At 51.6% G+C, this 22,505-nt stretch overlaps 1 protein-coding gene across 1 annotated transcript; it reads left to right on the forward strand.

The window, feature by feature from the left end:
• Positions 1 to 21,494: 21,494 nt before the first annotated feature.
• On the forward strand, positions 21,495 to 22,505 carry LOC139826863 (olfactory receptor 14C36-like). The gene has a single exon (XM_071803255.1). The coding sequence runs from the start codon at positions 21,495 to 21,497 to the stop codon at positions 22,503 to 22,505; it is 1,011 nt and encodes a 336-aa protein (XP_071659356.1).

The following is a 22,505-nucleotide window of genomic DNA, read 5'->3' on the forward strand; positions in this document are numbered from 1 at the left end:
GGCCAGGGTTAGAAATGGTAGTCCTGAGGGGCCACTGCATGATGATTGACCTGAGGCTCCTTCCAAAGGGGTGTCCAGTGCACACGGGCACCAGTCGTACCGTGCTCTGTTGGTCCTGCAGGTCTCTGGCAGGAGGCCTGGCTGTGAGAGGACACTGCTGTGTGCCAACCCTGCACACACACACTGCTCAGCTGTACAATGGTGTTTGCATCCGTGGGCAACTTTCTTGGGCTTGTTCTTGAGAGAAACTCTGTAAAAAGACATAAACATACAGGCACTGCCCTGAGGAGATCACCCTTCATTATGCACGCCAGCTCTGTCACAGCAGTGCCCATTGCCTGTCCTTGCCTGCGGTTACAGGTCTCATACACAGCAGGATGGTGACCAAGCTGCCAGAGCACTCAAGCCTTGAACGGACACAAGGGGTGGGAAGGAAACTGTGGAAGTGGAAAAAAAACAGCCCCCGAAGATCCAGAGATGGTGCTCCCCAGTCACACTGCCGTACCTGCACTTCATTTCCTTCCATACAAACACACAAACTGTCCCTGCAGCTCCAAAAATACCTTGGAGTAAGGATTTCAGGAAATATTCCCAAATATCTGTGGTGGTCTTTATTATGGTTAAACACATAAAAACAACACTTTATTTAAAAATCCACTCAGACAGAAAGGCACATAAGAGAGTGAATTACAAAGGGGATGACAATATTCTAGTGACTAAAAATAAACCACCATCACAAAAAAAAAAAAAAAAAGGCAAAATTAAAGAAAAAAAAACAAACCACAAACAAAGAAACAAACAAATCACACAAAAAGAGAAGATGTAATACAATGAATTGTTCTATAACTGCTATGCAGAAGCTGACGAGAAGACTTGCTTCAGGAAAATATCAGTCATCAGTTTGCACAGGGCATCCTTGATCTCCTGGTTCCTCAGGCTGTAGATGAGGGGGTTCACTGCTGGAGGCACCACCGAGTACAGAACAGACACCACCAGATCCAGGGATGGGGAAGAGATAGAGGGGGGCTTCAGGTAGGTGAATATGCCAGTGCTGACATAGATGGAGACCACGGCCAGGTGAGGGAGGCAGGTGGAAAAGGCTTTGTGCCGTCCCTGCTCAGAGGGGATCCTCAGCACGGCCCTGAAGATCTGCACATAGGAGAAAAGAATGAAAACAAAACATGAAAATGCTAAACAGGCACTGACCACGAGAAGCCCAAGTTCTCTGAGGTAAGAGTGTGAGCAGGAGAGCTTGATGATGTGGGGGATTTCACAGAAGAACTGGCCCAGGCCATTGCCCTTGCACAGGGGCAGTGAAAATGTATTGGTCGTGTGCAGCAGAGAATAGAGAAACCCAGTGGCCCAGGCAGCTGCTGCCATGTGGACACAAGCTCTGCTGCCCAGGAGGGTCCTGTAGTGCAGGGGTTTGCAGATGGCAACGTAGCGGTCATAGCACATGATGGTGAGAAGAAAAAATTCTGCTGAAATGAAAAAGAAAAATAAAAAGAGTTGGGCAGCACATCCTGTGTAGGAAATAACCCTGGTGTCCCAAAGGGAATTTGCCATGGATTTAGGGACAATGGTGGAGATGGAGCCCAGGTCGAGGAGGGAGAGGTTGAGCAGGAAGAAGTACATGGGGGTGTGGAGGTGCTGGTTCCAGGCTATGGTGGTGATGATGAGGCCGTTGCCCAGGAGGGCAGCCAGGTAGATGCCCAGGAAGAGCCAGAAGTGCAAGAGCTGCAGCTCCCGTGTGTCTGTGAACGCCAGGAGGAGGAACTGGGTGATGGAGCTGCTGTTGGACATTTGCTGTCTGTGGGCATGAGGACCTGTGCAAGGAGGAAAATATAGTGATGGTTTAGATGAAACTACTCTGGGACAAACCGAAGGTATTTCCCACAGACCCTCCCACAAAGAGACACTTTTCTTTTTTCAGGAAAACGTGCTGGCTGGAGCCCTCGTCAGTGCTTGATGAGTGTGCAATGAAGAGCAGGGTCTCTGCCCAGGGGCTCTTGAGGAGTCAGCCTGACCCTGTGTGATTGGGTGGGCAGGGGCCAGTCCTGGGGTTCAGCTTTGTCAGCTGGAACCGCTCCTGGTGCAGAAGGGACTGTCAGCATCTGTATCCCCAGGCCTGAGAAACTGAGTTGGAGAGGTTTGGGGTTTCTACAGTTCCTTCTGCCCTCCCACCCTGGAGAGTGTTCTTGGGTATCAGAAACCCTCAGCATTTCTGGTGCAATCAGGGAGAACAGAGCGAGTCCTGCGAGACCAGAGGATGCCTGTGGGTCAGTGCAGAGTGAGGGCAGCTGCTCTGTCCCCCTCTCTTGCTCGAGCTGCCCTGGGCTGGCACCTTTCTGAGATGGAGACTGATCACACTCCCATGTTACCCTGAAAAGCCCGCAGACACTACTGAGATCAGCACCTCTGCCTTCATTATGATGCTTTCAGAGAACACACAGATGCTGTAGGACAGGTTTGCATCCTGGACAGAAGCTCACAGCTTGGAACGAAACCGCAAGCAGACAGCCAATAGTCCTAATGAAGGCATTTGATTCAGGGAGCCTCAGCTCACACCCCAGCCCCACAGACTGCATTGCCCTCACCCCACAGGGCAGAGCAAAGCTGGGACACGTGTTCCCATGGACACACCTGCAGGAAAGGACCCACAAGATCAGGCTGTGACTCTGCAGCTGAAACTGCCATCCCCAGAGAGCCTGACAGCAAGAACAAGATCCCCTCAGCAGTGACCCAGAGCAGGGGAGCAAGAAGGACAATGCGGTGAGGGTGGGTGTGAGAGAGGCCAGGGCAGAGGCAGCCGGGCACTCAGACAGCGCCACCCTTCCCCAGCTGTGCAGCCACCTCCCAGACACCAACATTGCCGGGCAGCTGCTCTCAGCCCCTGTGCTCTGCAGAGGAACTGGAGCTCTGGCTGCACAGGAGCTGCTTCATGCCTTGGAGCCCCCGGCCCTGAGGGCAGAGGCTTTGCTGGGTGGGACAGGAGGCCAGGGGGCTGCTCACAGGAGGGATCGGCACTGCAGGGGATCACAGGGACTTTTCTCTATTCTCCCTCTCATAACCATTCCAGGTTCAGTTTCGTCCCATTTCTGATCATTTCCCTGCTGCCTGGATATTCTCCCCCTGGGAGGTGTTTCCCTGTCCATGTCTCTTCCCTGTCAGTGCTCACAGACCCCATCCCACCCTCTGTGCCCTCCCCCAGGCCCTACAGATCCTGCCTGTTCACAGGGCACTGCCTGGGGGCATCTTCCTGTTTGCAGGCTGGAAAACAGGACAGGTCAGACTAGGCTGAGGGGTCCAGCCAAGGTGATGCAGGTGCTGTGCACAGGCAGAGGGGTGGTGAAGGGATGGTATGAGCCTTCTGGCAGATGTACTGATCACTCAGAGTTGCAGTTCAGGAGTCTCAGTGACTTGTTTAAGCCTGAGAGCTCATTTTCATTTTATCCTTTCCTGCACCCCCCTTGGGAGAGGAAACTGAAAAGGCAGGCTCAGGAAAGCTCCTTATCTGTCTGGTAATCCTTGCATTGATCTTCTTGAGACATCCCCTTGGAAAAATGCTGGGGGTGATCTGGAGCTGTGAGCAGCTCTGACCCACACAGCACCCTCTCCACAGCAGAAGCACCTTTCCTGCCCTGATAGGGGTCACTCCTTCCACCCTCAGCGCTGTGGGGATCTCCTTGGCAGGGACCCTGCTCTGCAGGGCAGCCCTGGGCACCCCTGGGTGCAGAAACAGCTTCACACACCTGGAGTCATCCTCAGCAGGAGGCAGTTGCCGCTGATGGTTTATGAAGGAATTCCCTGCTCTGCTGCATGTTCTCCTTAGCTGTACAAAGAAGTTTCTGATAGTTTTACTTACCTGTCTCATATGTTTTACCAGTGTCAGGAAATCCCACCATGATTTGCAGATGCAATGACGTGCAGCCACAGACCTGCTCTGTGTGAAGATTTTTCTCCTTGTGAACTCACAGCAAACCTCCCACCCCACACTGCATTTCCCCTCTCTTTCTGGCTCGTCTCCCGTTGCAGGCAGAGCCCTCAGCCCTGCTGCGCTGTGCAGACGAGCTGCTCCTGGGCAGAGCTGTCTCTCTGCAGCGCTGCCGCTTGCCAGGAGCTCCCTCTGTCCCAGCAGCCCAGCCCAGCTCAGTAGCACAGGAGCAGCCCAAGGCACTTTAATGACCCCTCTGGTGGATTTGGTGATGTGTCCATGGACCTCAGACACTGAGGGCAAGTTGAAGAAGTCAAACTCAGATCTAAACTTCAAAGTTTCTTGTAATGTTAATGAATCCCACTGAGGGACACAACTGAGAAACCATCCCCAGGGTCTGGTTAGAGCAGAAAACTGAAGCAGAACTAAGGGTAATGAAGCGGAAAGTAGCTCTGATGATCAGTAAACCTGGATGTGCTTCATTAACCAAAGGGCCAAGCCCTGACCTCCAACCTGGGAAGGCAGATCCTGTCCTTCCCACGTTGCCCAGGGCCCTTCCTGGACAGTGTGATGTGGGGCTGTGCAAGGCCAAGGGCAGGACTATGGTCCCACACCTCCCAGGGTCCGGGCTGGGGACAAGTTGGGCATGAGGCCCCTGTGCTGGAAGGACAAGGTGTCTCCTCACAGGCATCAGAGGTGGAGACAACAACCATAGCCAAGGGGAGAAGGAGTTGATGTCTGGTGGGGGCTTTCAGCCTCTTTACATCCCTTGATCATCTCCACCACAGCCTGTCCTGTGCTGTGGCATCCCCTGCACCTCTTTCCCTGCAGGCTGCAGACATCCCCCCTGCTGCCCCACCTTGCTCTTGTCTGAGCATCTTCCTTCCTTTGCTGAGATCTCTGCATCCTCCCCAGCTGTTCCTTGGAGAACAAAGCCTTGGGCTGATGCAGACTCCCTCTGCTGACCTGCTCCACCACAGCACTGCCCTTCCAGTCACATTCCTTGCTGCTCATGTCCAGCCTGGACCTCCCCAGCTGCACTTTGGGCCATTATTTCTTTCTCATGCTCTTTCCCACTATGCAGAAAACCTCCACCACCTCTGAAACCACCCTTCAAGCACTCTCAGACTTCTCCTGCACTGCTGCAGCCTCCCCAGCGCTGCTGGGCCAAAGCAGCCCAGGTCCCTCAGCATCCCACACCATGTGCACAAGGTGTTGAACCTGCCTTGGCAGAGCCCTGCACTCTCCAGTTCCTCCCTGCTTCTCCAAACTGGGAAGCCGCGCACTGGCACACCCCCGTGTGTGTGGGGTCACAGCAGTGCTGAACCAAATGGGATGAGAACTCCAGGTGTCTGTGTGCCCATGCTCCTCCTCATGCAGCCCCGTGTGCAGCTGCCTCGTTCATGGTGAGCGTGCACCACGGGCTGGTGTGGGGACCTTGGAGTGCCCAGGCCCTTCTCCTCAGGGTCACTGCTCAGCGTGTCAGGTCCTTCTCTGTCCTGATGGACGGGGTTATTGTCCCACCCTGATACATCACAGCTTATTTTTCCTTGTACAAAGGAATAGTTTTCTGTTGGGCATATCATAGATTTTCTCAAGGTCTGGACTCTCCCTTGACTGAAGCTCTATTTGCTCAGCTTTTAATGTTTGTACACAGGTGGTTTATCCTGATAAGGGTGTCTCTCACAACTGAACAGCATGAGGAGTTACAGGACACTACAAATACCACCTCCTAGAGAAACTCTGGGGGCTTGGGGGTCTGGTGTTCATAATGGCAGCGGTCTGGAGTCAAAGGGATAGTTTCCATTCATGTGGGAGAGCAGCAGAAATGTGTGGAGCTCTGCCTGGGGACAGACAATGTCAGCTGAAGGTTGAGGAGTCACCATGAGAGGGCAGAACAACATGGGCAGGGTTGTGGCTACTGGACATCAAGTACAGGTTCACTGATCAGGAAGAGGAATTAGATGAGGCCTCCTTCAGGCAAATTAAAGAAGCCTCATGTTTCCAGGGCAGTGTCCTCATGGCTGACCTAACATATCCCAATATCTGCAAGTACCAGCCATCCAGGAGGGGTTGGAGCTCATTGACAACATCTTCTTGACATGGGTGACTGAGGAGTCAGTGAGGTGAGGTGCCCTGTGGGACTTCACACTTGCAAACCAGAAAGAGTTGGTCAGGATGGAACAGTCAGGGATGGGAAAGTGGCGCTGAGGCTCCTGGAAGATGATAACAAGGCAAGGAGCAGGATTTCAGGAGAGCAAGCTTTGGCCTGCTGAGGGACCTGCTTGGGTCCTATGGGACATGACCTTGGTGTCTGCAGTGCTTTTCTCTCACATTTCCTCCATCTTCTCTCCCACCTGCTGTTGTGCAGCGTTTTTTACCCTTTCTCAAATACAATATCCCAGAGGTGCTGCCGGCATCACTGAGTGGCTCAGTTTTGGAAGGAGTGGGTCCATCTTGGAGTAGCTGAAATCAGCTCTGTCTGACATTGGTCAGACTCCTGTTGTCTTCTCAGAGAGGTGACAACTGTAGCACACCCTCACTCACCCCAGTTCCAGGACTTTGCCATGTAAACCCGGTACAGGGTGACAGTGTGTTGGGTGTTACAAACTACTTGATCATGGAGCAGCAGTGGAAAAAATCTTCTGTCAGCAACCTGAAGAGGTCTCCAGTCAATGAGCAGGTTCCTATGGGGAACTGCAATTGTTCTGACATTCACTGGCCATGCAAAGCTACAGGTGCCAACAGTTCAAAGGATCTTGGGCCAACTTCTTACCATGTCTACTTGGTGGGCAACAAGGGTGGTGCTCACCTGGATCTGGAACTGGGAAACAAGGGAGAGCTGGTGAGGGATGTGAACATCAGTGTCCACCTTGGCTGTCGTGACTAGGACAGAGTGGGGTCCCAGGCACCAGAGGGGAGGGAGGAAGGCCAGCAGCAGAGCACAGGCTGGTGGGTTCCAGAGGAGAAGACTTTGACATACTAGGGGGCTGATACAGGTGCTTCCATGGGAAGCATCTCAGAAGAATGAAGGAGCTCAGCAAATCTGACAAGCCTTAGAGAACAGTCTGCTCCAAGGACAAGAACTTTCAATGAAAATTCCCAAGAATAGAAGCATTTATCTCGTGAGGTTGCTTGTTTGAACTGATGGAGCTCAAGGGCACAAAGGCAGCACACAGGAGGTGGAAGCAGGGGGAGCTGCAAAGGAAGAATTTAGAAAGCTTGTTCATGGATGTGGGGATGATGCCAAAGCTCCCCATGACTTGATACCTCAGGGGGACGGTGATGACAGCAAGATGAGCTGTCTTGGCTTCATTTGCAGTAAAAGAATAGTCAGGGTGAATGTGGGCCTGCTGCTGAACTTTGTAAGAGTAGAATCAGACAGGACTGGGGTTCTTCATGGCTTCTTTGCCTCCATCTTCACCAGAAAAGTCTCCTGGGACTTTGTTCCTGAAGGCAGGAGTCTGGAGAACACCCAGCAGTGGATGGGGCTTAGGTCAGGGGTGACCTGAGCAAACTCAGACACCATTACAGAACAGGAGATGGGTCACTTGGCCAGCTCCCTGAACACAAGTATCGCTGTGCTGTGGCACCTGAGATTCCCAGGAACACCCACCTCTAGGTCCAGAGTTGTGTGATTCCTCTTGAGGTGTCCTGGCCCATCTCCTCACTCACATGGTGATTTAAGCACCCACTTCTCTGACATATTCAGTCTTTATCAGGAGATTCTTTAGACCAATATTTATTGGAGACTGTTGATATCAGCTGTTCTGGAAATGAGGTCTTTGGGAGGGGGACGGAAATATAAGATATTTGCATTTATTACTATTTGTTATGGAAATGCTCACTGTTTGGCTACAGTTCAGAAATCTCTGAAATCATCCACACCAGACTTTAAGACTTTTGGAGAGTTCTGCACAGAGCCTTGGCTTGTAAGAGCATTTTGGATGTTAATGAGCCCTCTGCTGCCATGATCCTGAACTGCAGCTACTGAAAGAATGAACAAACCTCTAACGAAGTAAAAGATGGAACCCAGCCCCATGTTCTGAGGGTGTTTGGGAGCCCACGAAGGGCCATCACTGACACAAGCAGTCCCTGTCCCTGGAGGCTGGACAAGGAGAAGGCTGGAGACAATGGTCAGAGGTGGTAAAGGTGATGTGGAGGTGGCTCTGGTGCCATGTCAGCCCTTCATGTTTGTTCGTCATCAGAATGGCCAAGTCCTCACCCCAGGACCAGACAAAGGAGACCCTTTCACTCTTACATTTCTCAGGCTCTGCCTGTGGTCACTGGGAGGGTATTTGTGTTTTGGGGGTGGGTTTGGTGCCAAGTGCTCTTGCTTTAACCACAAGGCTCTGGTTTTCTGAAGACTTGGCAATGCCTATGACGTCCCCCAAACCCATTCAGCTTCTTTCACAAACCTGGCAATGGTCACCAATCACCTGAGCTGTCCAAGTCCCAAACTTGCTCGAATCCTCAATTTGGATCCATGCCCCAGTACTGAAATGCACAAGTTCCTTCTGCTGCTGCCCTAAAATAAAAAGAAAAATCAGTCTATTTCACATTAGCATGGCCAGCCCACGGTCTTTAGGTGTTCTTCTTTAACACACTTACTGCTACACGTAGACCACTCTCTTCCTGCACTCCCATGTGTCTCACAAACCTTTCACTCTTGTCCTCCAGTAATGGGCCAACACTCCAAGATGCTGGTGCTTCCTCCAGGCTCATGGATGATTCCTGAGGTCCATCCAAGTGTGGGCAGTGTAAGAGAGGAGCAGAGCAGGCTCAGCTCCGGGGCCATGACTGAGCACAAACACCCCAGCAGCAGCCATTCCCCATCTTCCAGGCACAGCCAAGCCCACAGCATGCAAATGGCACTGCCATATATCATTAGTCCAAAAAAGCCTGCCTTCTTTCCAAAATCAACAACAATCTTTCTACTATTCCCCTTCGACCCCCAGATATCAGCCGCATTCGACTTGTGGCTCAGACATGGTTGTAAGGATTTGCTGAAGTCATCAGCCATCACCCTTTACTACCCCACATCCCCTGACCCTCTCCCACACCACACATGGCCGGTCACTGCTGCTCAGGGCCTCGCGCTCTACAGAAGAGGCCTTGAGCTTCTTGGCTCTTCCTGGTGCTTGTTATATTCTTCCTCACTCCCTCCAGATCTCACGGTGAGATTTCTTGTTCATGACAGGGCCTTTGTAACCAGCTCTTCTGAAATGGTTGTCCTTCTGTGATCATCTGTGCAGAAGAAGCGATCACAGAAAAGCACCAAATATGTCAAATCTGATGCCGAGTGAAATGCAATAAAACCTTGTTGAGCCAACCCCGTAGCTCAGCAAGGAGTTTCTCCTGAGAAAGGGATCCAACCTCTGCCACTCTCTGCAGAGGCACATGAACAGTGTCCATGCACCTGGGGACAAAAAGAGTGACTTTGGCAAGATCACCCTCTATCTGGACCATTTAGATCTGTACCTGTGGATGGCGTATCAAGCCTTATAGTACAGCAAAGACTGGAGTTCTGAGCTCTCTTCAACTCCCTGTGTGACAGTCTGTAAAATTAATTAACCCAGTGAAAAAGTTGGTTTTGATTCTCTTCACAGCCTGAAGCACCACATGGCTCAGGAGACAATCCAGGATACCCAACCAGCACTCACATGCTCTGCACTTAAAGTTCAGGTGTTCCTGGGAATCTCAGCAGACATGTCACACTCATATCTGGGTTCAAGGAGCTGGTCAAGAGCCTCGTCTGCATTTCTGTAACGGTGGCTTTGCTGCCTGGCTGATGTGCAGACTCTGTACATGGATGCTGACACCTCTTGAACAACCTGCTCTGAAAGGATGAACAAGGTGGTGTTTTCTTTCTGGAAGGGTATTAGGACAGCAAACAAGAGGAAGCTGGATTGGAGGAAATGAAAAAGGATACAAACGTTGTGATCAGGATTGTTTATGGTTACTTGTAAAGCAGCCTTGCGCCTCATGCGAATTATTTCTGTGATCAGAGGGAACCTGAGAGCTTTCTCCAAATCAGAAACATGAAGGGGAAGGAAGGAAGGAAGGAAGGAAGGACAGTGTCATTCAGTCTCTAAGGCACCTCAAGAGGTGTCTTGACCAACCTCCTCCTAAAAGCAGGGTCAGACCAGATTAGTGAGGGGTCTATACAAACACATAGTGGTAACTTTCTGATGTAGAGTGGATGCACACTGCTGGGAAACAGCTTCCAGTGCTTGACTGTCCTCAGGAATGGAAAGTTTTTCCCTTTATCTACTGTCCTTCTAAGCCAAACCATCCAGATGGCCTTTTACCCATCTACTTGCACACTGACACAGACCATAATATCCTACCCTGGACACAAGCACATTGTGGGGGATGATGCTGAATGCCTTGCTGACTTCCAGGCAATAGACCACCCCTGCTCTGCCCACATGCAAACTCTGTCCTTTCCTCACAGAAAGCAAAGAGGATGGACAGGCAGAACCTGCCCTGGGTAAACCCCATCACCTTCTCTTCCAGACATCCAGAAATGGGGTCCCAGTGGACATGTTCTGGGGCACAGCCCTTAGTTCCCCTGCTCACCCATTGGCCATTCTGAAAAGTGCACACACTGTGTGAGAGCTGCCAGTGGTCAGGGAGTCCCCCCAGTCTCCATGAGCTTTCCAAGATGGTGGAGAGTGGCCTCCCTGTGACATCGTCCTGCTGTCTCAGCTCCTGGGATGCTGCCCCTGCTGTCCCATAGACTGGAAAGGATTGTGTTAGTTCCAGTGACCCCTGACTTGATCCCCATCCTCAGCTGATTGTTCTCCAGATTCCTGTCTCCAGTCACACAGTCCTGGGACACATGCGGGTGAAGATGGAGGACAAGAAGACACAGGGATTCTCACCTCTTTCCCTTATTAAATTCATCAATGGCCACGCAGTGTCTTTGTTTCTCCTTTAACTGTTCCTGCAGTAGTAACAGCTCATTATGGGCCCTTGAAGTGCCTTAGAGGTCCAGACTGAGTTCTGATCTGGGCTGTTCTGTGCTTGGAGGCTGCTGTCCTTGCAGACCAGATGAACTCACTTCTGCCACCCTGCCTGGCAGTTCATTCCATCTGTGTCACAGCTCTGTCTGCAGCACTGGCAGCTCCAGCTCCCCCAGGCAGGTCCCTGGCTGAGGCCATTGCCTCACATCTGGGCTGGACCACCCCAGCTGTGGCACCAGCCCAGCTCTGACCTGCCACAAGAAACCTGGTACCAAGTGTCCAAGAGCCCATGTGTGCAAAGGCTTTGCTTCAGAGCACAGACATGACATGGCCAAAGACTGATGAATGTCCCTTTGCACCTAAGAGTATAAAAGCAGAACAAAATGCCTAAGTTCATTCAACTGAAGATATTTCTCCCCCAGTTTGCAGAAATTAGATAATTTGCTGTAGCATTCCTCGTGTCCTATGTAAGGATGGGACAAGAAAATATGATTCTCATAGTGATTTATTTTTTTAAAACTAAATATATAGTACTGGAAAGAAGTGTCTCTGAAGAGGAGAGAGAATCAACATCACTGATTACTTCAACTTTGAAGTTGTGCCCCTGGAGCCCCAGAGGCATGTGGAGGGAGCCCAGAGGGGACAGAGAAAGGGACATGAGGGGCTGCTCCTGTGCTGCTGAGCTGGGCTGGGCTCCTGGGACACAGGGAGCTCCTGGCAAGCGGCAGCGCTGCAGAGAGACAGCTCTGCCCAGGAGCAGCTCCTCTGCACACGCAGCAGGGTTGAGGGCTCTGCCTGCAGCACTGAGGGCACAGGAGTCAGGCACAGAGAGGGGAAAGGCAATGTAGGTGGCTGCTTGCTGAGGGCTCATTGAGAGACAAATCTTCACAGTCCTTACACGGTAAGTCTCTGGCTGTTGGACAATACTACTGCATTTCCTGGAGAGAGACCCTAAAGATGATACATCCCACAATTTACAGGATCTGTCAGGTCTCTCTCACAGTATCTCTGCTGTAGAGAAGAACACACTCCAGAGCAGCGCTTCCCTGTGGCATCATCAATGGGAAAGGGCATCATGGCACCTTCTGCTGAGGGTGACTGCAGGGGGAGCTCCCAGGGGTGCCCAGGGCTGTCCTGCAGAGCAGGGTCCCTGCACCCCAGGGCTGTGCCGGGGCAGGGACTCTGCCACCTGCCAGGGTCAGCACTCAGCCTGCCTGGGGAGATCCCAACAATACTGAGGGGAGAAGATGTCACATGAAGGAGCAAACGCTATAGGGCAGGAAATGTGTTTCTGCTGTGGAGAGGGTGCTCTGTGGGTCAGGGCTGCTCACAGCTCCAGATCACCCCAAGATTTTTCCAAGGGGATGCCACAAGGACAAGATCAGTGCAAGGATTACCAGACAGAAAAGGAGCTTTCCTGAGCCTCTCTTTTCAGTTTCCTATCCCAAGGGGTGGGGGTGCAGGAAAGATAAAGTAAAAATGAGCTCTCATGCTTAGACAAGTCACTGAGACTCCTAAACTGCAACTGTGAGTGATCAGCACATCTGCCAGAAGGCTCATAACATCCCTTCACCACCCCTCTGCCTGTGCACAGCACCTGCATCACCTTTGCTGGACCCCTCAGCCTAGTCTGACCTGTCCTGTTTTCCAGCCTGCAAACAGGAAGATGCCCCCAGGCAGTGCCCTGTGAACAGGCAGGATCTGTAGGGCCTGGGGGAGGGCACAGAGGGTGGGATGGGGTCTGTGAGCACTGACAGGGAAGAGACATGGACAGGGAAACACCTCCCAGGGGGAGAATCTCCAGGCAGCAGGGAAATGATCAGAAATGAGAGGAAACTGAACCCGGAATTGTTATGGGAGGGAGAACAGAGAAAAGTCCCTGTGATCCCCTGCAGTGCAGATCCCTCCTGTGAGCAGTCCCCTGGCCTCCTGTCCCACCCAGCAAAGCCTCTGCCCTCAGGGCCGGGGGCTCCAAGGCATGAAGCAGCTCCTGTGCAGCCAGAGCTCCAGTTCCTCTGCAGAGCACAGGGGCTGAGAGCAGCTGCCCGGCAATGTTGGTGTCTGGGAGGTGGCTGCACAGCTGGGGAAGGGTGGCGCTGTCTGAGTGCCCGGCTGCCTCTGCCCTGGCCTCTCTCACACCCACCCTCACTGCATTGTCCTTCTTGCTCCCCTGCTCTGGGTCACTGCTGTTGGGATCTTGTTCTTGCTCTCAGGCTCTCTGGGGATGGCAGTTTCAGCTGCAGAGTCACAGCCTGATCTTGTGGGTCCTTTCCTGCAGGTGTGTCCATGGGAACACGTGTCCCAGCTTTGCTCTGACCTGTGGGGTGTGGGCAATGCAGTCTGTGGGTGTGGGGAATGAGCTGAGTCTCCCTGAATCAAGTGCCATCATTAAGACACTTGGATATCTCCTGAGGGTTTCCTTCCAAGCGCTGTTTGTGAGCACTGCCATGTTTGCCTATCTGAAGCCCCCTCCATCTCTTCCCCATCCCTGGATCTGGTGGTTTCTGTTTTGTACTCACTGGTGCCTCCAGCAGTGAACCCCCTCATCTACAGCATGAGGAACAAGGAACTCAAGGAGTCTATAAGGAAACTGTTGATTGTTTGCTTTTCAAAAGCAGTAACGAACTGACCTCCTTCTTCTGCATGTCACTTGCAATAACGTATTAGTTGTTCAACCTGGGTTCTGTAGGTGGTTGTTTGTTTGGTTGGTTTTGTTTGTTTCTTTGTTTGTTTGTTATCTTTGGTGTTTGCTTTTCTTGGTTGTATTAATGCTATCCACAAGAAAAATTATTTGTCTTCTTATGGTTGTGTCCATGTCTACCTGTCTAGTGTGTCCCGTTGTCTTTATGTAAATAAGGACCCGTACTCTCTATGTGTATGAAATGAAATAAAGGACCCCACACTGACTTATTTGCCCAGAATCCTCTCTCTGAGATCTCTGGAGCTGCATAAGCCATGTCTGTGTGCTGAGGGGGAGTGAGTAGGAGCCACCCTGAGCTGGGTCTTCCTCCCATCCTGACCAACATGAATCTGCAGACTCACCCCACGACTCTGGGCACCACAGCCCACTTGCTCTGCAGTGCAGCACTGTCATGTTGGGGCTGTATGGAGCATGGAATGAGGGTGCAGGAACAAACAGAAAAGTCAACATAGCTCAGCTCTCTTGGGAAAGGGCTCTGTGGGGAGATGGGATTTTCAAGGAGAAGCGTGTGGCACGGAATGTGTGCAGAAAAGAGGTGGAAAGAGAAACCCTTTGCTGCAGGTGGCAGCTTGGGGCAGGTGGCCCTGGCACTGTGGCAGCAGGGCCTTCCTGAGGATCCCCTAGGCCAAATGTCTCATGCTGTCCTGGGGAGCAAGTCTGGACCTGGGTTTGCAAGCTGCCTGGGCTGGAGATCTGCTCAGCATGCTGACTGGATGAACATTCTCGGTGTCCTTCATTCTCACTGGTCCCACTGCTGTGGGACCAGTTCCAGCATGGCTGCTCTGCTGGGCTCAACCGGCAAGAGGGCGGGGGGGCACGATTCAGGAAGGGGTGGGAGGGGTGAACTGGGAAATGCCCCAGAGAAGAAAACACCAGTGAACAGCTGAAGTGTGTGAGTGTGCAGGGCTGACACACAGCAGTGTCCTCTCCCAGCCAGGCCTCCTGGGAGAGCCCTGAAGGACCAGCAGAGCATGGTCTGGTGTGTGCCCATGTTCATGGGACAAACTGGGGAAGTTGCCCCAGGACAGTCATCACAGACCAGCCCCTCAAAACCTCCATTTCCTTCACTGGCTCTTCTCCCCAGCTGAGAGAGGTTGTTCACCTCTCAACACAAGGACACTGAATGACTAGGTCAGAAGCCAATGTTTCCATTGTACAAATGAGATATGAGTGGCTGGGAAGTGGCTGGAGGAAAGGGATCTGCGGGTGCTGACTGACAGTTGCTGAACATAAGCCAGAATGTTCCCAGGTGGCCAAAAAGGTCACCTGCATCCTGGCTTGTAAAAAGAATAGGGTGGCCAGTAGGGCTACAGAAGTGATTGTGCCTCAGTGATTGTGTTCTGAGTGCTGGTGAGGCTGCAGCTTGAATCCTGTGTTCAGTCTTGGGCCCCTCATCATAAGAAGGACATCAAGGCACTAGAGAGAATGCAGAGGAGGTGATGAAGCTGCTGAGGGGCTGGAGCACAAGTGTGATGAGGAGCAGTTGAGGGAGCTGGGGCTGTTCAGCCTGGAGAACAAGAGGCTGAGGGGAGACCTTCTCACTCTCTGCAACTGCCTGAAAGGAGGTTGGAGCATGGAGGGTGTTGGTCTCTTCTCCCAAGTAGCAAGTGACCGGACAAGAGGAAATGGCTGCAATTTGCACCAGGGGAGGTTTAGCTTGGATACTAGGAAAAAATCCTCCCCGGGCAGGGTTGTCGGGTGGTAGAACAGACTGCCCAGGGCAGTGAGGAGTCACCCACCCTAGAGGGCTGTAAAAGACATTTAAACGAGGTTCTTAGGGACATGGTTTAGTGTGAGAGCTGGGTTATGGTTGGACTCAATGATCCCAAGGGTCTCTTCCAATCGAAGTATTCCAAGATTCCATGATTCTACCTCACGTGAGAGTCCACAAAGCCAAATCAGTTGTGGACGCTGACAGAACCCTGACATTTCTGTGTGTGACTCTGGGAACAAACCCCACTGACCCAGTGAGATTCATCTCAATTAACCTGGACAAGCTCATTGCAAGTGCTCCTGTCTGTTACGCCACCCTTGCCTGTGATTCTGGATTGCGCTTTCAAAATGACAGTGCAACTGAGGAGGACCTGGCATCTGTCAAACCCATCTTCAAGAAAGGCAGGAAGGAGAATTGGAAGAATCACAGGCTGCTCAGCCTGCCTCTGTCCCTGGGAAGGTGATGGGACAAGTCCTCCTGCAGCCATCTGCAGGCACTTGAAGGACAAGAAAGGGACTTGTGTACCAAAATGGGCAGGGGAAAGAAAAACATGTTATGTGTATGAAATTGTGCCAGGCCTTGGACATGGTCCCCCTTGGTGTCCTTAGAGCTGGACTGATGCTGTCTGGACTGAAGAACTGGATGCTTGGTGGGAAGTTCACTGAAATATCAAGCCCAAATATAATCTGTGATGCAGTGTCCTCTGTGCAGTTACTTGTGTCATCCCTCAGTGACCAGCATTTGGGTCAAAACTGCTGAAAGACATTATTCTCCTTTCTGTGATGTGATGGAGATGATACAAAACTGAGTGGAGACCTTGAGCAACCTCACTTGGTCACCATGCTTTGAGAAAGAGAGTGAAACAAGAAGCTGTTCAGGGATCTCTTCAAATCTGACCTACTCTATGATTCAATGAATCTTTCCCCTGGACAAATTTTTGAAGATGAAAAAAAAAAGGCAGAGGAGGAGATGGTATAAACATAAAAACAGCAGTTACTGAAGAGAATGTTTCTCCACTCAAATAGTTAGAAGGAAATATATTTGTTTAATCGGGTCAGGTCCTGTGTTATGCCTGGGTTATGAGGAGGGTGATGGGTGGCTATGGTATCATGAGGTCACTTGTGTCTCAGGAACTCATAACTGAGTTGGAAGGGTACGGCTGTGAAGGGGACAGTAGGGTCAGTTCTGTGTCTGGAGGGGACAGGCCAGCAGCAGGGACATGGCTGGGAAAGAACCTCTGCCAACATGCCCACAGGTCCTATCCAGGAAGAGGGCTTGGAGCTGGGTTCTCAAGGCTGACAAGGCTGGAAGGCACTCAAAGAACCCAGGTCTCTGTCCCCTTGGCCATGGCAGTTGTCTCTGCCACTGAGGCCCAGGAGAAGCCATGTTGTCCTCATGGCACCGGGGCCTCTCTGCCTCCTTGCAGTCCCATGGGGAAGCTGGAAGTTGTTGTACCAGTGTTGTCCTTCCCTCAGCCTTGCACTCCCAGGGTCCCAGGAAGAGCCCTGAGCCGTGTGTGCTTACATCTCATCTGTACAATGAAAACACGGACTTTTGACCTAGTATTTCATAGAATCATAGAATGTCTTCAGTAGAAAGGGACCCCAGGATCATAGAGTCCAACTCCTGTCCCGGCGCAGGACAACGACAACAGTTCACACCGTGTGTGTGAGGAGATTGTCCACTCTCTTCTTCGCCGTGGCACTCCATCGACTCCTTGCACCCCCATGGAGTGTCACACCATTGCCCTGCACTGGGCATCGGACTCCCCACATCCCCAGGAAGAGTCCTGAGACACATGTGAGGGACAGGATCTCCCTTCTTAGGGGCAGGGGCTCAAGGCTTGGCCATTGTCCTTCATCAAACAAATCAAGGGGTTTCTCAGCATCAGAGCTGCTTCACTTTGCCTTTGCCTGATGCAATCACTGCCTCCAATTATCTGCTCTAACGAGTCCCTGGGGAGGCTTTGTCAGTAACAGCCCTCAGTGGGGCCCATTAATGCTTGAAGATACTTTGGAGTTTGCTTCTGACTTGGACTTCTTGAGCAGATTCTTCAGTCTGTGCTTGGTATCTGTGGTTTATGGACTCAGCACCAAATACGCCATGGGGCTCATTAAAACACAGACAGCCCTAACGAGCGATGTTTCTTTCTGTAATATTCCTCATATCCAAAAGACTTGTAGAACTAATTGGAATGGTTTCAGTGGGACACTTAATGATGAAGATTGCAAATAAGATTTCATAAAGGAGGGTGTTTTCTCTCAAGAATATTTTCTGTCATTTTTCAGTGTGTAGAAGAAGTGACAGCAGCATTCTACACTGGACATTGATCCTGAGGGTCTCCTGTAGACATCTGCACAGGCAGGAGAACAGTCCCTTGAGGCTGGACACTGTATGGACAACCTCGCTCCTCACCCCCCACCCCCAGTCTGCAGGTTCCCTCTTTGGCCACCAGAGACTTGCACCACTTTTCCTCACATCAGACTTCTCCACTGAGCTCTGCAGGAGATGCTGCAGCTCCTGTGCACCAGCTCCACCTGCTCTCCTGTGTAAATAATGCACAGTTTAATAAACAGTAAAACACTTTCCTCAGCTGTGTGTGCAAGCTGGATCTGATGAGGTCCACCATCCACAAGGGACACCCACACAAGAACTATTTTTAGACAGAGAGATAGGAAAGGATAGATAGAAACACAATTAACTTGCTGTGTACCATGTTAATTAGACCTCTGAAGACTGGGGTAAGTTTGTAACTGCCTGAGGCTCAAAGCAGAAACCACACAGTGGAGAGGCAACTGAATGACCAAAGAGCAAGTGGAGGAGGAAACCTGAGGGCACTGGGAAGGGCGAACATCCAGACAGACTGTTGGAAAGTTGTCCTTTGACATGGACATTTAGTCAGGAGAGGTCGAAACTCCTAAATGACAAGGGAGATGAAATAATAGCGTGTTGGTAATAGAAGTACAGGGGAAGACCGATATTTCTTCTCCTGCCTTTAGTACACGGCCTGGTGATTCACTTTTTGTCCTTTTATTTTTTTAGTTAATATGTTAAACAAACCACCACCAAGCCCACACAAACAAACAAAAAACACCCTCAAAAACAAACAAACAAAAAACAAACAAACAAACAAAAAACACAACAAAAATATAAACATGTCCACGTTTCCAACAGACATCAGTCATTAGTTGTCTCACCATAAACAGCCAGTGCCATTTTAGGGGACCGATTTTATCCGAGGTGCTGGCCTGGGAGTGGCATCTATCACAGAGGACCTGGGGGAGACCAGAGCACCTTGCAATGCAGGTGGAAGTTAGGCAGGGGTTCCCAGGGCATCTACACTGGCACCAGGTGTTTGTGTCCCTGGAGCTGAAGACATTTGTGTCCTAAATCCATGCCCAGTTCTGCAAAACTCTTAGTTTTTCAAAGAAATAAATCCCCCAAAATACTTAAAAAGAAAATAAATAAATGTTTAATATGTAAGAATGTAATATGTGCCATATGAAAAATCAATATGTAAAAAGCTATCCATGTAGCTGAGGACATGTGTGTCTTATATCCATTTCTAGTTGTGGAAAACACTTTCCTTTTTGAAGAAAATAACCCCCCAAAGACCTAAAAAAAAGGAAAAGTACATTGAAACCTTCCTTGACTTTGAAACTTTGTCTTCAGTTCATATTTTAACTTTCATTGACATTAACTGACATCGGATGGGCCTGCAGGCATGAAGCCAAGATCATTTTGTGTCTTGCATAGAGCCCCATGCCCTCTAAACCTTCCCTGCCCATGACTCCTCACACTTGGCTTAGAGCGAGTCACACTGAGGTGTTGGCTGGGTTTAGATGTTGGTTTAGATGGTCACCTACAGCACACTTGCGTTCATGTTCCTTAGTCATCTCCTTTGCTCCCATTAGAAACAGAGCCCAGCATCACAATGGGATCATAAGAGAACTGAGGTTGAAGGGACCTCAGGAGTCTGCAGTCCAACCTGTCAGAAACTGGGTCAGAACAAGGTGTTCAAGCCTTCATTCAATCAGAGATTGAAAACCCGCAAGGACAGAGGCTGCTCAGCCTCTCTGGGTGACCTGCAACAGCACTTGGCTGAGCTCCCAGGGCAGGGGTGTCAAATTCATTTTCACCGGGGGTCACATCAGCTTCACAATTGCCTTAAAGGGCCGAATGTATAAATGTAGGAGTAGTTAAATTTATACAGTCCTTTAAAATTATGTTCTGCCATTTGAGGGTAACCATGAGGCTGATGTGATCCCTGGTGAAAATGAAGTTGACACTCACCTCCTAGGGAAAAAGCTTTTCCTTATGTCCTGGCTGAACCTCTCCTCTTTCACCTGCCACCCATTCTCTTTTGTTCTTCTGCCACACACCATGGTGAAGAGCCTGGCTGTGTGTTCTCCATGATCTCCTTATTGGTACTGACAGGCTGTGATGAGGTCCCTGTCAGCCTTCCCTTCTCTGGGCTGGACGAGCCCAGCTCCGTCAGCCTCTCCCCACAGGCCAAGTGCTCCAGTTTCTGGCTGTCCTGAGGCCCTTTGCTCAACCCACTCCAGCTTGCCAATATCTTTCCTGAACTGGGATCTGAGATCTGGATGGACTATTCCAGAGAATCCCTTCCCTCCACCTCCTGGCCGTGCTCCTGGTGGCACAGCCCTGGGTGCTCCTGACCTCCCTTGCACCAGGGCACACGCTGCCTCCTGTCCAGCTCCCTGCCCACACAGACCTTTCCCACAGAGCTGCTCCCAACCAGACATCCCCAGCCTGTGCCATTGCCAGGTGAGTCCCCTGCAGGGGCAGACACTGGTGTTTGTCCTGCTGGGGTTTCCTGAGGGTCCTCCAAAGACTTGCTCTCCTCCTTGAACCCCTTCATTGAGCATAGAGGCCTGGGAGATGGTTTCAGTAAAGACCCAGGTGCAGAAGTCATTGAGTCCCTCAGTGTCAGTGTCTGCTGTTACTAAATTTCCCTCTTCACTCAGCAGCAGCTCTGTGTTCCCTTTCTTCAGCCGTGGTCTCTAACACAGCTGTTGAAGCTCTTAGTTTGCTCTTGACTTTTCTTGCAGTCGCCAACTCCAGGTGAGCTTTGCCCTTCCCGAAGCCATCCCTGCACAGTAAAGCCAATGTACACGTGCTCCTTGTCTGTACCTGTCCTTGCTGTCACCCCTGGCAGCTGCTTTGTGGCCCCTGTCTGCACCTTGTGCTGTGACAGCCCAGCCCTGCTGCCCCACACGTGGTCCCACAGCCCCATGGTGCAGGTTCAGCACAGGACAGGGTGCATTCAGGGTGGGGAACGGTCTCCTGACTTGATAGCCAGAGCAGTTCTTGGTGCTTTGTCACCCCATGGCCTTCCTGTTGGGCAGCCTCTCCAAGCTCCTGGAGAGGTCGTGTCACCTGTGGGGTCACAGGCAGCCCTGCTCCAGGGTCTGCCAGGGTCTGGGCCAGGAGAGAGTCTGGGCAGGGCTGTCCATTCCCTGAGACAGGCCCTGAGCCCAGCAGGAGGATGGACATGGCCTCACAGGGAACCTTACCCGTAAACCTGGGGTGCGCGGCCAGTGCTGGAAATGGCCCATGAGAGATGGCCAGTGACTGGGGGGTGATGAAGGCCCTGGGCCACCTTCCTGGTCTGTCCATGTCACCAAGGGCATAGAGCAGTCTCCTCTCTCCTGCACCTGCATGTCTTTGATCCCTTCCAGAAGCCCTGGCTCTGCACCACAACCCCTGGTGCGAGTCTTCACCCTGCATGGTCATGCAGCACGAGATACACGCTGATGTTTTTCTCTCTCAGGTCCTTCCCAGAACAGTCCAGTTCTCTTGAGGTTCTGCCACCTCCCCTGCCCTCTCTCCACCACCAACACCCTCTCCCCAGCAAAGCCCAGTCGGGGCTGGTCCCACAGCAGTGCCCATTGCAGGTGCTCTGGGCAGGCACCCCACAGCCTTTGCCCCTCTGAAGGGCACAGCAGCTTCCGGGGGTCAGAAAGTGGTCAGCCCCAGAGGTGAGTGAACATACACGGCAAAAAGAAAAGGAGGCACCTGTGTCCTTCGTTCTCCTCTCCAGCAGATCCTGAGAGGTTTGCAACCCCTCCATCCCATCCCCTTTCCCCAGGCCAGCACAAAAGCCCTGGCCTTTGAGGTCTTCCTTGGACAGTGTCCCATGCCCAGAGGAAGCAAATGTCCAAAAGCAGCTTCATCAGCCAGTTCCTCCTCCTGGCGTTCGCAGACACACGGGAGCTGCAACTCTTGCACTTCTGGCTCTTCCTGGGCATCTACCTGGCTGCCGTCCTGGGCAACGGCCTCATCATCACCACCATAGCCTGGGACCAGCACCTCCACACCCCCATGTACTTCTTCCTGCTCAACCTCTCCCTCCTCGACCTGGGCTCCATCTCCACCACTGTCCCCAAGTCCATGGCCAACTCTCTGTGGGATACCATGGCCATTTCCTATGCAGGATGTGCTGCCCAACTCTTCCTGGTTTTCTTTTTAGCTTCAGCAGAATTTTATCTTCTCACCATCATGTCCTACGACCACTACATTGCCATCTGCAAACCCCTGCACTACGGGACCCTCCTGGGCAGCAGAGCTTGTGTCCACATGGCAGCAGCTGCCTGGGCCACTGGGTTTCTCTATTCTCTGCTGCACACGACCAATACATTTTCACTGCCACTGTGCAAGGGCAATGTCCTGGGCCAGTTCTTCTGTGAAATCCCCCAGATCCTCAAGCTCTCCTGCTCACACTCCTACCTCAGGGAACTTGGGCTTCTTGTGGTCAGTGTCTGGTTAGGATTTGGGTGTTTTGTGTTCATCGTGGTGTCCTATGTGCAGATCTTCAGGGCCGTGCTGAGGATCCCCTCTGAGCAGGGACGGCACAAAGCCTTTTCCACTTGCCTCCCTCACCTGGCCGTGGTCTCCCTGTTTGCCAACACTGCCATGTTTGTCTATCTGACGCCCCCCTCCATTTTTTCACCAAGCCTGGACCTGGTGGTGTCTGTTCTGTACTCACTGGTGCCTCTAGCAGTGAACCCCCTCATCTATGGCATGAGGAACCAGGAGCTGAAAGTGGCACTGAAGAAAGTGATTCAATCATTTTTCTGTCAGCAACAATTAGTTACCCAAGTCTCTTCAGAAGTTATTTCCAATTCATCTCAGGATCCTCCTTTGGACTGTGCATTTTATCTGTGA

Source organism: Patagioenas fasciata, unplaced genomic scaffold (assembly GCF_037038585.1).
Source record: "Patagioenas fasciata isolate bPatFas1 unplaced genomic scaffold, bPatFas1.hap1 Unplaced_44, whole genome shotgun sequence".
Taxonomy (NCBI): domain Eukaryota; kingdom Metazoa; phylum Chordata; class Aves; order Columbiformes; family Columbidae; genus Patagioenas; species Patagioenas fasciata.